The 17174-nt window shown below is 42.9% G+C and overlaps 1 protein-coding gene across 3 annotated transcripts in view; it reads right to left on the bottom strand.

Moving 5' to 3' along the window:
- TMTC1 (transmembrane O-mannosyltransferase targeting cadherins 1) overlaps positions 1 to 13942 on the bottom strand; it is a 283499-nt gene extending 269557 nt beyond the window's left edge. For 2 of the 3 annotated variants that reach the window (XM_030804535.1, XM_030804536.1), the window contains exon 1: positions 13456 to 13942. In XM_030804535.1, coding sequence (XP_030660395.1) covers positions 13456 to 13757 — 302 coding nt within the window. In that variant the 5' untranslated portion in view covers positions 13758 to 13942. Of the gene's footprint in view, positions 1 to 1518; positions 1705 to 13455 lie in introns of those variants that run through there. The other variant, XM_030804537.1, reaches the window with a different exon arrangement.
- Positions 13943 to 17174: the final 3232 nt, after the last annotated feature.

The raw sequence follows: 17174 nt of genomic DNA, 5'->3' as shown, positions 1-17174 counted from the left end.
AGCACCATTTCTTTAAAAAGAACAAAAGGCTTATTTTTGCAAAGTATTTATTATTCAACCATTCAAAAACTAAAAAGCATCATTAAAGATGGCATTATTACTATGTTACCCATACTCTTATCAGGTATTTAACATATATTCCTTTCTCCTTCCAAAAACAGTATAAAATGGTAGGCATGAACCACCTTTGTGGTTCATATGCATCATATCTGAAAATGTCCAAGCATTATCCATGTTATTTCTTGAACTTAGTCAAAATCTGAAAAAAATACTTCTGTGAGACAGACATGCAGAATAGAGAGACTTCTGACGGTTGGCTTAAACTTAATAACAGGCCCTAATGCACCCAACTGCATCTGTGGGGTTATAGAAAAAACACGCTTGCACAAGGTATTGTTCATGCATCAGAAGCTTAAAAAGGTACATGCCAGAATGCCTGGTGTATGAAGTGAATTCAATTAGATCCCAAAATATAAAATAAAATGCTGAATGAGGAGCCCCCGCAGTAATGACGTAATGGTGTGAAAGTCCCTTACCTGGAACCTAACATTGGTGAGTCTAAGCTTTAAGAAATCATCCTGAATCTGGAGTTAGGAGTGTTTTTAAAATATCTAAAAAGATGGAGAGTGAATTCTCCAAATTACAGACAAGTGAGCTTGAGACAAAATGCTAATGAAAGCTTCTAGCGTATTCTACATGTGATCACAGAGAAAAGAAGCTCTGATTCTGGGAGATAATATGGGTTCACAAAAAGGGGGTTCACTGATTAACCTCATAATTTAATAGAAAAGGGGATGTGATGGGTGCATCACATCTTTATTTTAACAAAGGCATTTATCAAAATCTCTCAAAATCTCCCTGCAAACAAGATAGCCTAAGATAGATTTGTAGCAAACACCAAGAGTAGTGAATAATAAATCAATGTCTCCTTGGACTGAGATCTCCAGTGTATGTCACAGGGTTCTGATATTACCTCTGTTCTGTCCAATATTTTTATCAAAGGTTTAATGAAATTACACAGTGCATACTTATCAAGATACAAAATGCCTTTATCTAGAAAGGAGAGTTAATGTACCAGAAGAACTAACTGACATTCACAAAGAGTTTAAATGGCTGAAATTGTTAGCTAATTCTAACAGGATTAGTGGTAAGAGTGAAGGCTCACATGGGGATATAAAAGACAACAAAATACTTGCAATCTAGATTAAAACTGTACATAGGTTATTGCCCTGGGGCTTTTATTTGCCTTCAACACAGAGTTAATGTGTGTTGGTTATCAAAACAGACCAAACCAGACAGACATGGAACCGCACAAGTCAATCAATTTTTCATTTCAATTTACACAATCAGGTATTTATTAAGCACATACTACATGTCAGATATGATTCAGGGCCCAGAGATACAAAGAGAAGTAAGACATGGCATCTGTTCCCAAAGAGTTAATAGCATAGTAGGAGCAGGCAAGGTAATTAAACAGCTAATTAAATGTTAAGGAATTCTCGCAGTGGGACAACTTACCAGGTGCAGAGATGGGGAAGAGGGAGGTATTCTACCTGAGGATGGGAGAGGCAAGATAGGTGGTATCCATTGTGGGGCAGCAGACAGTCAGAGGGCTTTTTAAACACAGAGCACCTTCACAGGAGAACTTCAGGATGCTAAGGGGGGAGGGAAGACCCTCAGAAATGATGCCTCTTGAATGTAGCTTTGAGGAAATGGAAGATGCTCAGCCTAGAGAAAGATGACAGAAATAATGCCAAGTTCTCCAGGGGAAAAGATCTTTGCTATATTTATGGCTACATCCACAGTGTCTAGCACAATGCCTCATTCATGATTATCACACAATAAGCATTCAGATGAATGAATAAACATGAATGAATGAATGAAAAGCAATACTAAAGGAATGCACTTATTCTAAGTAGCTCCCTAAGGGGAAACTACAATCCAATAAAGATGTTGCAAACTGTCTTCCCAAAGGCTAGGTTTAGCCTGCAGGTTGTTCTGTTTTACTTTCATACCTCTTTTTTATTTACCAGGGTTTTAAAAACAGGTGGCTTCATATAAAAATTTCCAGCTTCTCTTGAAATATTAGAAGACCTGACAACTCTGGGCCTACATGGCTGCATGGAAATATCTGTTTACCCATCTCAAGAGGACAAGGGCTCACAATCTGCCATAGTCTCTACCAATTCCTATCATATTCCTAACCTGAAGGCATTCATTTATCATTATACGCACAATTATTTTTGTACGGTAAAGAGGAAAGTGAAATATTTCTTGATCCTACATGACTATCACACATGGGCAATAAGACAGCCAAAATGACTGCTTGAAGAAAAATGGGAGAAAGCATATTTCTGGAAGAGAAGAATATTCCCATGTGCCTAAAATGCAAAGTATTACAACATAACCTCACATCCAGCTCACTTCACTCACTCTTAAAATCAGCCTGACCCTTTTAGCATTTGAATTTTCAACTTTTAATATGCAAAGTACTGAGAGGCAGGCTTCAGCTCAAAGTAGGAAGTAACACTGAAGCTAGTACACATTTAAAGATTTAAAATTGTATCAGGTGCTTGGATAACCAGAAATATCCACAAAGAAGTATAATGACAACCCACATGAAATACCATCTAAAAAGAACATCTCAGGTTCTGTATCACCCTGAATGTACCCCTTTGAAAGCATTTAACAAATTTTTTTTAAAACTCATTAACTATATTCCTCAAACGTTTTTCATACACTATAGGAAACAATTTCTTTTTGTCATTGTATCCATCTCACTCAGCACACAATAGATTCTAAATGAAAATTTACTGAACTTGCATTAACTTGCAGTTGGAAAAGATCATCTTTCCCTTTGACTTCAAGAATCTCTCATTTTATTTGGTGTAGCCTTCATTCTTCATTTAAAACTAGGCCAAGCAGTAGGAAATAAAATAATATTTTCTGAAATAATCTTAATAGCCATCTCTCACTATCTGAAAACCTTCCAGATACGGAAATCTGGCAAATATGGCAAATTGGCAAATATGAACCCAAATCGCCCCTTCTCCATCTGAACTCCCTCTGCCTTCCTGTAAAAGTTCCCAGAAATGTAGGGCCATGAGTTCTCAGATAAGCTGGTTTGCAGCACTGCCATATCCCTTCCCAGGAAAGGGCACGGGGTCACAAAATCTGGCACCAAAGGGGGTTGTGGGGTGGAGAGAAAGGGAGAAGAAAGAGTTGTTGGATGCCCTCTGCCTCCTCACTCCCACAGCCTAGAGCTTAAGATAAACCCCATCACTGTCTTTTAAGTTTCTTCTTTGACAATAGCTCTGATTTAGGAAAAACAAAACAAAACAAAACAGTAACAGTCTGTATTTGTGAAACAGAGACACACAGTAGGGGATATACTAGAGTCCTTCCCCAAAAGGACCCCAACATGTCAATCAAATGGCTCTACCTCAAGGAACTGGCATAGGTCTGCAAAGTGGGTGAGATGTCACGACTCTCCATGTGGTGACCCAAGCCTGATTCCTGGCCCTGAAGCTGAAGTTTTCCTGGAATAAATTTTAGCAAAATTTTAGAGGGCTGCCCATCTACTTCATTCCTAGGGACAATATGATTAATTAGCCACCACCAATGATTGCTGCAGGTCAAAACATTCTGATTATCACTGTGTCCCAGAGGCCCATCATGATCAGGGCATTCACCTTGTCTTTGGCAGCTAAGCTCTGCCACTCGGTCTTTGGTACGCCAGGATCCCATCACCCCATGAAGTCAGAAAGTCCACCTCAATGGCAGCATCTCCTACATCACACCTGGCCAACAGAAGAGATCCACCAAAGAGCTTCTCGAAGTTGCAGGTGCTCCTTCACCAATATAATTCTCAATGCCTCAAGAAAGGGAAAGCCATCTGGTCTCTCTGGGAATACAATGGAGGCATGAGTGTGTGTGTGTGTGTGTGTGTGCAGGTGGCATGTGATAAACGCATGCCAGCATTCCTATCTCAATGAGCCTTTGTGCTCCTTTCTCTACATTATGCCAGGGAGATTTTGGCATCTCAACCTCATTAAACATGGGTCCCCATGAGTCCTAGTGGTTCTCAAGTGTCTTAATCATCTGGTATGGTAGCTACAATTGTTGATTCTCTGATCACATCCCAAGATATTCCAAGGCAGTAGATGTAAATTAGGGCCCAGCGATCTGCCCCCAAGCAACCCAAGTGATTCAAAGTCAGGTGATACTCAGAACAATGACAGACAGGTTTCAAAGCTTAAGGGAAGGCTGCTAGGATTGCCCAGCTTTCCAGAAAAGCCCAGATTTCTCAGCAGTAACACAAAGAATAGAGTACATTCTTTTCCAAAGAAATACAAACCAGGGAAAATAAAAAATTAAAAGTACCCCTTTATTATCTGTTTCTGGTGTCTCCAGTGTTGGGTTCTCCAACACTTTCAGCATGGGTTTCCACAGCCCAGTGCTAAGCACCCAGCACTGTCTGCCTCTATTACTGTTCATCTTTCTTTTTCCCAACCTCTTGCCATCATTACAGATCTCAAACGCTTATAAGAGGTTTCCATAGTCTTCTTAGATCATTCAACCAATAAATAACAACATCTGGTTCTTCTCATTTTTCCTCTGAGGCAAATCCCTTTGGCCCTCAATCATTTTGGTTGCTCTTCTTCTGCATTCCCTTCAGTACCAGGAATAAATCAGCAAATCATCATTGCTTAATGTATCTGAAGTACAAAATGATGTAGTTCCCAGGCACCAATGCAAACAACAGTCCAGAGGGGAGATTGACACTCTGCAGCCAAAGCAAAATTCATGGCTTTGATTTGAGTTCAATGCATCACATCCTTATCTGGCTATGAGGAGGCTGCCCCACAGGAAAGCTGCCCCATGGGAAGGGAGGTTATTGTCACTGTTACATTAGTACTAGAGTAACAGTACAGCTATTAGAGTAATAACTGTACCAAAGAAAGGGTAAGAAAACTGAAGGCACGAAGATCAGTAAATATATCTGTAAGGTAGCAGGTCCCGGAAGAAAATCCTCAAAAAGAGAGCCAGTGAATAATAAAAATTAGGACAGACCAAGGCCAAATATTTTAGTTTTAACTGAGCTGTCAAGTTTTAGCATTTTTTTTTTAAAATGTGTGTTTGGTGTTTGGTGGAGTGCCTGGGTGTAATGCAGTTCTGATATCAACTTCCCAGAATTAACACAGACTCCCAGTTGAGGGCAAAGTCGTCCACAAAACTCCTCACACTTCAGACATCAGCCACAAGTTCCTCAGGCCACTGGTACTTCTGACCAACTGACTACGTAATCAGGGCCTCCCACAACTCCCTCAGGTTCAATCATTCATTAGAACAACTCAGAGAAATCGAGTAACCCCTATACTTATGGTTATAGTTTTCTTACAAAGGATACAAGTCAGGACTAGTCAAAGGAAAAAAACCTATGGGACAAGGTCCAGGAGGGTCCTGAGCATAAATGTTCTGTTTCTTCAGGATGCTTCACCCTCCCAGCACATCAAGGTATCATTATCTACCAGGGAAGTTCAAGCAAACTTCAGTGTCCAGAGTTTTTATTGGGGGTCCCAGTATGTAGGCATGATTGACTGAAATCACTGACCACATAACAATTCAATTTTCAGTCCCTCTTCCCTCCTAGGAGGTTGAAATATAGAAGTGATATCACATGCCTCACAGCCCCAACCCTCTAATCATATAATTGGTCTTTACACCACAGCCAGCCCTCATCCTATAACCATCTAGGGGCCCACCATGAGTCAACTCCTCCTTAGCATAAACTTAGGTGTGATCCCAGGAGTCCATCATGAATAATAAAGAAACTCCTCTCACTTGGGAAATTCCAAGGGATCAGAAGTTTCCTCCCAAGAATACAGCACAAAGACCAGAAAAAAATCACTGTCATGTTAGTTTCTCTGATAACATATATTCAGGTCCTTGTACTCCATTTGATCCAACAAGGCCATTCCTTATAGAAAGCATAGGCATGGATGAATCTTAGGACCCTGAGATCAGAGTGTAGTGAGAACCCCCTATAATTCTGGGTTTTGAAGGTACAGCTACTGTTTCTCACCTTGAACTTTGCAGCAAGCATCCACCAACCATTTGTGCTGCAACCTGCCACCTAAGAAGAGTAAGATCCAAAAGTGCTACAGATCTTCATTCTCTACATAGAGTTACAGTCCCAGCAAGTTACAATAGAAATTCAAAGTCATCCCTTTCAGAATCTCTCAGTAAACAGAACCCACTGGTATCCTCTATATATATGAGGAAATTCCTAGTCTGCCTCCACTTTTCTCTTTGAGAAAGAAAGAACAAAGGTAAATTAGTGAAAAAGTAAATGAAGCAGACTTTTTCTCTACATTATAGTCATGTAGCCTTACCTTAATATTTACCTGAAAAATTTGAGCATTCACAAAAAGGATTTATTCATTCTTTAAAAAATTAATTTATTTTTAATTGACAAATAATATTCCTTCTTTCGATAATTCTTGAGTCCCTACTTTGCAAGCCAGGCTTAGTTCTAGGTGCTAGAGATAAACCTCATGGAGTTCACACTGCAGTGAGGGGAGGTAAAAATCAACAAAGCAGGGTAAGGAAATAAGGGTAAAACACAGAGGAGTGTTTGCTACTTTAGATCACCTGGCCACCAGGGAAGGCCTCTGGGATGAAGTGACATTTAGGCAGAAACCAAAGGTGGTGAGCACATAAGCCCGGCACAGATCTGGGGAAAAGCATTCCGAAAGAACCACCAATACATGCAAGGCCTTTGATAGGAGTGGGTTTGGCCTGTGCAAAGAACAAGGGCTCTGGAATGCTGGTGCAGAGAATAAGATGGAGATTGGTAAACTAGGGATCAGAGAGGTAGCCAGGGGTCAGATCAAATAGGACTTCATAGAACAGAAACTGTATCTTATTATTTGGGAAAGAAACACTGCCATTGTGTGGGCATGATCAGGCATTCCTTATCCCTCTCTCTCTCTCTTTTTTTTTTTTTTTTTTTTAACGGAGTCTTGCTCTGTTGCCAGGCTGGAGTGTGGTGGTGCAAACTCAGCTCACTGAAACCTCTGCCTCCCAGGTTCGAGCAATTCTCCTGCCTCAGCCTCCTGAGCAGCTGGGACTACAGGTGCACGCCACCATGCCCAGTTAATTTTTGTATTTTTAGTAGAGATGGGGTTTCACCATGTTGGCCAGGATGGGTTTGATCTCTTGACCTAGTGATCTGCCCACCTCAGTCTCCCAAAGTGCTAGAATTACAGGCATGAGCCACCGTGCCCGACCTCCTTACCCCTCTCTTTAAGTGAGATGATGACATACTCAAAGTTAGGAAAAATACGAATGTACCTCCAAAGAAAGACAGAAAAGGCATTGGTTGGTAATAATAGACTGCTTTGGAAGGTGACTTCCAAGCCTTCATTCAGGAACTCACCTATAAAATCCCTCATGAGTCCAAAAATATATTCCTCTCACTTTCCATCCCTCCTACACTACTAGACTGTAGTCTAAAGTATATCCTACTAGATCATAATCACAACCTCCACCTCTTGGAGCTTCCAAGATAACCTTAGGGTGACATAAAATTTTCAAAGGCAATTTTTCATTTTTCTTTATAAAATTTTTCTCGCCTCCAATCATATTTTCCCTTGGTTATTTCTGTCACTGAACATCCCAGACAAATCTAGTCAAACATCCTAGAGAATCTTCACTTGTCTCCTATGATAGACTTAGAAAACAAACTTATCAGCCTTGTGGCAACAGGCTGTGTCAAAATGAAATCCCACAGAAGTCGAATCAGAAGGAATAGAACCAAAAGAAACATATCACCATTTCTTTAAGGTTGTGGGCATGGAGGTTAGTTAGTGCTTATTTTCATGGTTGGCATACTATTTGTAACTAAAAGATGCAAACTGCTGCAAAAAACTTTCAAGATCAAACATTAAAATGCTACAAATTCCTACAGCTGCACATATGAAGATAGTCTATTTTTTAGCTCTGACATTTTAAACCACTCACTTTCACTCTTATGGTTTATATTACCATCAGAAGCTCTTAATAAAATAAAACATTATAGGAAATATAATCTAATAGGCTAAACACACAGAGAGAGAATCAAGAGTTTCAAGTCCTTCAATTTGCTTAGTTTCCCCATCTGTAACATTAAAAAATCATTGGTTCTTGCTTGTTGAAGCAGACTTCCACCTGCTTACTGAATGGAATGGCACTGTAAACAATTCAGTAGCATCTTCTTCCCAAGAGAAGGCGGGGGCGGGGGGGGCGAAATTAAAAAGCTAAGTTTATTTTAAACCATTCTGGACCATTTTTCAAGAGAGGTGTTATGGACATCATAGAGTCTGGTTCTGTGTCAATTCACCGTCTACAGAGTAGCTTAATGCATTTCTCTTGATTTCAGGCTTACGAACAGGTCATGGCCAGGGAAGGAAAAAGAAGCAAAAAAAAAAAAAAAAAGTTACTGCTGCAGAGTCACAGATGTTTTGATTCTGTACCACTATGGTCCAAAAATATTCCCACATGCCCTCGAGCATGATCTTATGAAAAGACCGAATCTGAGATTTGATTGGAAACAGAAATTCATTATAATTCTAAATTCACTTCAAGGAACACAAAGAGATGGTCATTTGTATCAGTTAGGATTTGACTAGAAAAGCAGAGCCACCAGGAGTGATTCAGAAGAAGGGATGTGCTATGGGGATCTGACCTTTTACAACGGCTGGGGCTGGTTAAATAGCCTATATAAGTGTGATGCTTCTGTGTCTATTATCCAAGTTGAAAGCCAGCAGGGCAGGAGGGCCACTCTGGAAGAGAGGGTTAACGGACTTGAAGTAGGGGGAAGCAAAGGCAAATTGGAACCCACAAGGATGAGCTAAAATACATGTCTGCACTCCAGCCTGGGCGACAGAGCAAGACCCCGTCTCAAAAAAAAAAAAAAAAAAAAATACATCTGTTTCCCACTGCCTTTAAGGCTCCAACTTTAACAATGCAAGAGGCTTGCAAAAAGACTGGCACTCTTTCCCTGCAGAGCTGCATACACACCTGCACCATGATTCCATGTAGCTGAAAGACGAGCTCTGGAGAGCACTGGAGGAGCTGAGGGCCTGGGTGCTGCTGCAAACCAACAGCATGTTCACCAATATTTCTGTGACAAACTGCATGAGGCCTGGCAGCAACAAAACCTATGCCAACCTTCTGAATGTGATCTCAGCCACTTCACTTTCACCTTCCAAATCTTGCAGAAATTTTTCTTATGGTCAGCCCTAACCCAGATCATCTTGCAAAGGCAATTCTAAGAAACACAGTCCCAACTTAGCTAAAGTGATATAGTGCAAAGCCACCACATCTCGGTAAGCTGCTTTCATAATCCATTGTCCTATCCCCTCAAAACTGGTAGAAGTAGATGGTCTGTAACCCACTTCCTCATTTCAAATTTTAGCTCATTTCTTATTTGAAAAAATATATAATTAGTATCTTTACTACCTAAACAAGCACTTTGATTATTTATTAGTACACAAGCAACCACCTTTATAGCAAAAAGTATTATGCATCTATAAATTACATTTATTCTTAAGGAAATTTCTAGCTCTCAGTATGCGTGAGATACAGTCAATGAATCAAAAATCAACTTACGTTTTAATAAAAAATATGTTTGGAGTTTTGCACCGGGAAAGGTCCTGTGAGGAGGACAAAAAGACAAGCTACAGAGTGGGAGAAAATATTTACCAATCACATACTTGACAAAGTACATGTTTCTAGAATATATAAAGAACTTCAATACTCAACATTTAAAAAAACACTTAAAAATGGACCAAAGACACAAAGGCACATTTACCAAACTCTTTGGTTTAATAACAGATGTTTAATAGCTTCACCCATTAGGGAATGGTAAATTAATGAGGTACATATACAGGTGTGATATCACTACATACCTATCAGAATGGCTACAGTAAAAAACAGCAACAATACAAAGTGCTGGCAGAAATGCACAGAAACTGGATTACTCAGACACTGCGGGTAGGAACATCTGGAAAACAGTATGGCAGCTTCATATAAACCATATGAACATGCAGCCACCATATGGCCCAGCAATTGGACCCCTGGGCATTTAGACCAGAGAAATAAAAATTTATGTTTACACAAAAACCTGTAAGTGAATTTTTATAGCAGCTTTATTTGTAATAGCAAAAAGCTGGAAACAACCCAGATGTCCCCAACAGGTGAATGGTTATACAAACTGTGGTATATCTATACAATGGAATACAACTCAGCAACAGAAAGGAACAAACTATGGATACATGCAACAGCCTGAATGAAGATTCAGAAACATGCTGAGTGAAAGAAGCCAATCTCAACAGGTTACATACTATGTGATTCCATTGATACAACAGTATTAAAATGACAAAATGATAAAAATGGAGAATAGATTCATGGTTGTTAAGGCTTTGGGTGAGGGGATTATGGATTAGGCAGTTGTTATAGATTAGGTGTCCATGACTGCAATAAAGAAGTCCCGAGGATCCTTGGGATGGAATTGTTCTGTATCTTGACTGTGGAGGTACTCTCTGAAATCTACACATATGATAAAGCTGCATAGAACTAAATACACACTCAGTAAAATAAAAAAAAAAATAGAAGTACACATAAAATGGGTGAAATCTGACTAAATGCTGTAGACTGCATCAATATCAATTTCCTGGTTGTAATATTATACCATAATAATACAGGATGTTACCATTGGGGGAAATGGATAGAGTAGAAGGAATCTCTATATTATTACTTAAAACTGCATAGGAATGCACAATTATATTAAAAAAAGTTTTTAAAACGGGTTTGAAATCTCAAAGTTTTTGCTCAAACAAGCATAATTTAAGATACAGTTAAAATGGTTTGCACATATTTAAAGGGCCCCTTCGATTGTGTTTTCACTATCTAAAATAAAAATCATAAAGACGTAATCTATGTGAAGTATCTAGGCCAACGCTTGGTTCATAGTGAATAGTTAATAAATATGGCTTTCTTTCCTTCCTTGTACCATCCTGTAGAGTTGTGTGGTTCTAAAGTCATTGATGTCCTCCAGCTTCATGCTATCACACTAGAAGATGCAGTTTCACCTCAGGTGACTATAAAGAAAATTGTCCAGTCTTATTTAAATCAATGCATGTGAGGACAGAAAGACTACTTAACGTTCTCTTTCTGAAGAGGCAGTTATCTCTTTCCAATTAGTGCTGTGTTTCTCTTCTAGATTTGCAACTCAATCTTCTCAAAAAAAGAGTGTATCTTTCATAGGCAGTAGCATATAATATACAGCAAGCCATGCCTCTTAGATACCAAGCTGCTTGTTACAATCAATGATTGCCACAAGAGTCCCTCAGCTCTCTTCCTCCCGAATCCCCCAACTCTCCTTTGCCCTTGTTCTGTCAACCCCTAGCCAATTTTCCTCTTAATCAATGGTCTTACTTCTTTGTCTACTCCCTCCACCCCTCCCTTATGTGCCTGCTGTCTCCATTATGAAGAAAAATAAAACATTTTAGGTGAGGTACAGTAGCTCATGCCCACAAGCCCAGCACATTGGGAGGCTGAGGCTTCAAGATCACTTAGCCCAGAAGTTCAACATCGGCCTAGACAACATAGGAAGACCCCATATCTACAAAAAAATTTTAAAAATATATCTGGGTGCACGGCATGTGCCAGCAGTTGCAGCTACTTGGGAGGCTGAGGCAGGAGAATTGCTTATGCCCAGGAGTTTCAGGCTACGGTGAGCAATAATCATGCCACTGCACTCCAGGCTGGAGGACACAGTGAGATCCCATCTCAAAAAAGAAAAAAAAGAGAAAAGACAGAGAAAAAAGAAGAAAATCTTCTAGAAAGTCAAGAAGTGAAAACGCCTTTCCCTACTCTCCAGCAATTATGCACAGGCATTTGACTCTGCCCTTTTTAATTGAAAAATACTCATACCTGTGACCAGGATGGTCTCCATGGCTGTTACAAAGACAGCAAGCACATCTCATGCTGTGAACTCGCACATCTTAAATTAACCAACAACCCTGACGGTAATAAATGCAAAAGCAGGTCAATCTAGAAGTGAAACATTTATATTTGTCCCAAGGAGATTTTAAGAAACATCTGGGAAATTGAATAACGAGGTTAGCCGAGGTTATCTTTCAGCAGAAAACGAGAACAACTTTCTAAGAGGACAAATGTCTATAACATATTCTCTTCAAAGTCAAATATGTAATTTTCTCACTCTCCTTAAAAACATTAAACTTTCAGTGGAAGACGTAAGTCAAATGCCCATGAATTGTTGCCGATTGCTATGGTTTCCTTTTCTGAGTCATCAGAGACACCTGTCAAGAGGCCTAAGCCTCTCAGCCAGAGCAGGCTTTTCAAGCTGCCAACCCAGACTCAAATAATCATTACCATAAACACGGGTTCCTATCACACCCGTTGGAAAAAAGGCTTAAAACGCCGATAATAGCGCACCAATATTCAACAGTTTTGACCGGCGCGTTAAAATGAGCTTCAACGCTGAGCCACATTATAAAGGGTTGAGTCAAGCTCTTGATTGTGTAATATAGCATTTCCCTTAAATGAGCGCTTCTCTTCTTTCCTCAGAAGCTAGGCTTCTTTTCAAATTAAAGAAAATACTCCACCCCACAAAAACCTGGCATATTCTCGGTTCCCTTTACACTTATTCACACCAGAAACGCTGAATCATGACTCCGAGGTTGTAAAAGAAAAACTATTTCAGCTGGGGCCCCAGGGTCCCTGGAGAAGCCTAGGCTCTGCGTTACTTCTCTCTGCACCTTCTAAAGTCTAGATCCAGAGAGGTCTGGCAGATCGGAGAGCCTCTGGGAGCAGCCAAGGGTGCAAGGCGGGGGCTGGGGGGCTCGGGAGAGTTTTCTGCTCCCTCTCCTGAACCCACGCAGCCCTGTCAGCTCAAGGCTCCCGCCTCGTCTCATCTGAACGAAACCCTTAAGGGGCTGATACACTTCTCATCTGCAAAGCTGCCCAACAGCCTCCGAGAAATTCTCAACTTGGAAGCATCGCCACCACCGCCACCCCTCCGGAACCCTCTGGGTCCGCGCTCGTCCCACTTGGTCACGATCCGGCAGGCGATGGGGTGCGGAGGCGGTTCCACCAGCCCGCTCCCAGCCCTGCCTCGAGAGAGAAACCCGCTGAGAGCGCAGACACTTCAGAAACTCGATCCCAACTCCCCAGTCGGCGCCTCCCGAACCACCCCGAGAGCCCAGACTAGCCGGGCAGTGGATCCCGGAGCAAAGTGCCATGCACATCCTGGAGAGGAGGGAGGCGTGGAGGGAAAGGGCGGCAAAAATGAAATGCCCCCAAGTCAGTCCCGCAACTTCTCCCGGTCCGTGGGACGGGCGGAGGGTAGAGGAGGCGGCGGCGGCTAGCGCGAGGTGAGGTACTCACTTGAAGGTGAGGACGCACAGCGGCCGGTAGGACTTGTGGCTGGTGTTCTCGGCCATGCCCTTGCCCCAGAAGTCGTTGGTGAATATGCTCCAGCGGAGCGGGGCGCCGGGCCGCACGTCGGGGTTGTTCACGATCGCCCACACGTCGTCGTGCACGAACTCGCCCTGCAGGGAGCGGCCGTAGCACAGGCAGCTTGCCCCGGCCAGCAGCGCCGCGGCCCCGGCCGGCACGAGCCCGCAGCCCCACCGCCGGGAGGGTGTGCGGTCCCCGCCGCCGCCTCGGGCAGAGGTGGTCACCACCATCGCGCCGCCGCCGCCGCTGCTGTCCTGGCCTCTCCCGGGCGTCTGGCATCCTCCCCTACCGGGGCCCCCGCGGCGCGCAGCGGTTGCCCGGAGAGGGGCTCGGGCATGGTGCTGCGGCAGCTGGACCCGCCGCGAGCTCCCCGCGCTCCGCCGCCGCCTGCGCCGCGGAGTTGGCCCAGCTGCAAATAAACAGCAGTCCCCCCGCCTCCCCCGGCCATCGCCACCTCCTCCGCCCCACTGCGCATGCCCGCTCGCTCTCTCTTCCACGCCCCCCCGCCCAATCCCGGGACGCGGGCCGGTTCCCCCGCACAGCCCGGCGCCCTCTGCCCCCGGACCGCCTCGCGTGCAGGTGCACCGGGGTTCGCGGCGCGCGGCTGCCCGGGAGCTGCGGGGAAGCGCACGCCAGGGTCCCACGTGCGGTGTCGGGCTGTGCTCACCCCCACGCCCCCGCCCCCATCCTTCTCCCCCGAATGGGGCTGCGAAGGGGCACATCTGGCGGACCCCTCCCGGGGGGAACCAGGCGGGTTTAGCAGGTGTGCGGTCTGGAGCCCCCACACCCACCTTCCAGGGAGAAAAGTGCTGCTGCTTCCCGGGAAGTTCCCGGCTTTTCAGCACCCGGGACAATAGCAGCGGCGCCCGGGGAGACGCTCTCCACCGGCCCCGCGCTCGCGTCCAGTCGCCGGCTCCGTGCTCTCCTGCTCGGGCTTTTCTCACCCGCCCGGCGCTGCGTCCCGCTCGGCGGAGGAACCCGCGGGGACAGGGAGCACCTTCCTCAAAGCCAGGAGAAGGGGTCTCCCTGGACAAGGACATCCTGCTCGCCCTGCCCGGGTGTGTTCAGAGGCGCCACCTGCTCTTTAACTTTACAGCCCCTTTCTTGGCCCGCACTTACAAAAAGTACCAGGTTCGAGTTTTGGTTTGGGCCTGGGAACCGAATTGGCTTCTGAAACATTTCCTATTTTATTGTTTGCTCAAGATAATTTGGGAGATGCCAAGCAAACTACTTTTTCTTTCTATCTAGCTGGATCACTTGGGTCTCATTATTTCCCGGGCTGTGGGCGTGTTTGAACTGCTCCTGCTAATTCAGTACAGGGCGGCGAAGAAGGTGGGGATGGTGGGATGGGGAGGTGGGGGTGGGAATTTGTATTAGGGCCTCTGGCTTTGGCTCCTAAACTTCCTGTCTTTCTGAAAGATTGTTTTCTTTTTTAAAATACTAATTTTAATAATATATCCCAGAGTGATGATTACTAGAATTTCTCCAGGTCTGAAAATTCTATTTGTTCTTTCAGGCACCTCGTAAATTTCCATTGCTGAGTGTTAGAAGTTATCAGGAATTGGACACATCCAGATAGAAAAACTGAAAATAAAAAGTCACCCTTTTATTCTCATCCTCCCCAAATCCTTAAAAAGCTCACCGACATAATCCAGAAATTGTTCCTCTGCTATGAGTATTTGTGTGGCCCTTTACTGTAACAAGTTACTTTTTAAAAAATTTTAAGATATCTGAGCAGTTCAAAAGTCAATGAATTAAGATAAACTTATTGTAACTCAAAGTACATTTCACCCATTTTCACTTTGTTTATTTGGTGACTTGAAATTAGTGACTGAGAAATAAAACTGGAAATCCTGGACATGGATGTTTTCATTCTTCCATCAAAATCTTTCACCCTTGGTAACCTTAATATACAAACTTTAATATCTAGACACACCTGAGTCTATTTCCCCATATAACACACCACAGCCTTTCCTATGCACCTATTAACTTAATAAAAATATATTAAGGAGATTCTTTGTGCTACAGTGTGCTAAGTATAGGATTGAAAGACCCAAAGCTGCTCGTGTGTGTGCGTGTGTATGTGTGTGGTTAACACCATAAAAGTCTAGCTTTCTAAGTTAACAGCTGATTGGGATAGTGAAATTATCTTTGCTGAAGTCATAGTTGAGGTAATAGGTCAATGTACCAATCCTTACCTATAATTAACAGAGGCTTTCTAGAGAGAACGTCTTAACCCAAAAGAGTGACTCTAGGCCAGGTGCAATGGCTCACACCTGTAATCCCAGCACTTTGGGAGGCCAAGGCAGGAGCGTTGCTTGAGGCCAGGAGTTCAAGACTGGCCTGGGCTACAGAGTGAGACCCTGCCTCAAAAAAGAAAAGAAAATAATGGCCTCTAATAGTAGATTTTTATAGAAAGAAAGTCTTTTTTCCTGCCTCAAATTATCCTTAAGTCATCCTTTTCCAAGGAAGAGTTCTGGCCACCACCTTCTTCTCAGAGTTGTTTTCTTTTTTAGGTGGAAACAGTATCAGAGTGCTCCATGACCATGGAGAGTAGTGCAGGACTCAGGGCTGAGACTCCAAAGAGATCATAAAAAGAAGAGATAAAGCAAACCTGAAAGTGGGATTCCTGGTTACCTAATCTTTCCTCTAGGTTCAGTGGCATCTTTATTCTATTTAGCTCAGATGACAAATTTGAGATTGACTTAAAATAATGAAATGCTTCAAGTCTTCTCAAGGACAACCGATCAGTAAATATTTTTTAAAATTAGTTCCTTCGGGCCTGGCACGGTGGCTCATGCCTGTAATCCCAGCACTTTGGGAGGCCTAGGTGTGCAGATCAGGTCAGGAGATCGAGACCATCTTGGCCGACATGGTGAAACCCTGTCTCTACTAAAAATACAAAAATAACCTGGGCGTGGTGGCACGCGCCTGTAGTCCCAGCTACTTGGGAGGCTGAGGCAGGAGAATGGCTTGAACCCGAGAGGTGGAGGTTGCAGTGAGCCGAGATCATGCCACTGGGGACAGTGCAAGACTGGGGACAGTGCAAGACTCTATCTCTAAAAAAATAATAATAATAATAATAATTAGTTTCTTTGCAGCCCCATCACCTCCTGATTCAATACTGCTCTGTGTTGTAGGAAAAGTATAGAAGTACTGATGTCAGAGAGAGGTTTACGTTGATAGGCCAGCCCATCAAGCCATTTGCTTCTCTGTTAAAGTGGAAAACATCCATCTTGACTAATAAAGGGGCCCAAAAGGAAATCAGGTTTAATTCTTGTTACTTAGCCTCTCATTATTTTTAAAGGATTGATAATTAGCACAATACTACCTCCTGAAACACCTTGTGTCCACTCAAAAGCAATTTATAATAAAACATGAATTATTGTAGAAGTACCTCTCTGAGGCTCATATAGATTAAGTCACTCATGCAAATTAAGATGGATCATATTTCTGAAAGAGATTAGGACACAACTAAAAATAAATCAAGGGCAAGGTATTGTAATAAAACCAATTTCAAATTACTGCCAACAACAATTCTTTGCTTGACCAAACTTTAGTTAGTCTTCTGAACCTTTTCCTAGCACCGTCATTGTACTTCCATGTAAAATCCAGTTTTAGCAAAGAACACTACTAAGTCAGTTTGG

Source organism: Nomascus leucogenys, chromosome 23 (assembly GCF_006542625.1).
Source record: "Nomascus leucogenys isolate Asia chromosome 23, Asia_NLE_v1, whole genome shotgun sequence".
NCBI classification, from domain to species: domain Eukaryota; kingdom Metazoa; phylum Chordata; class Mammalia; order Primates; family Hylobatidae; genus Nomascus; species Nomascus leucogenys.
This window is presented reverse-complemented; position numbering and strand designations above follow the sequence as displayed.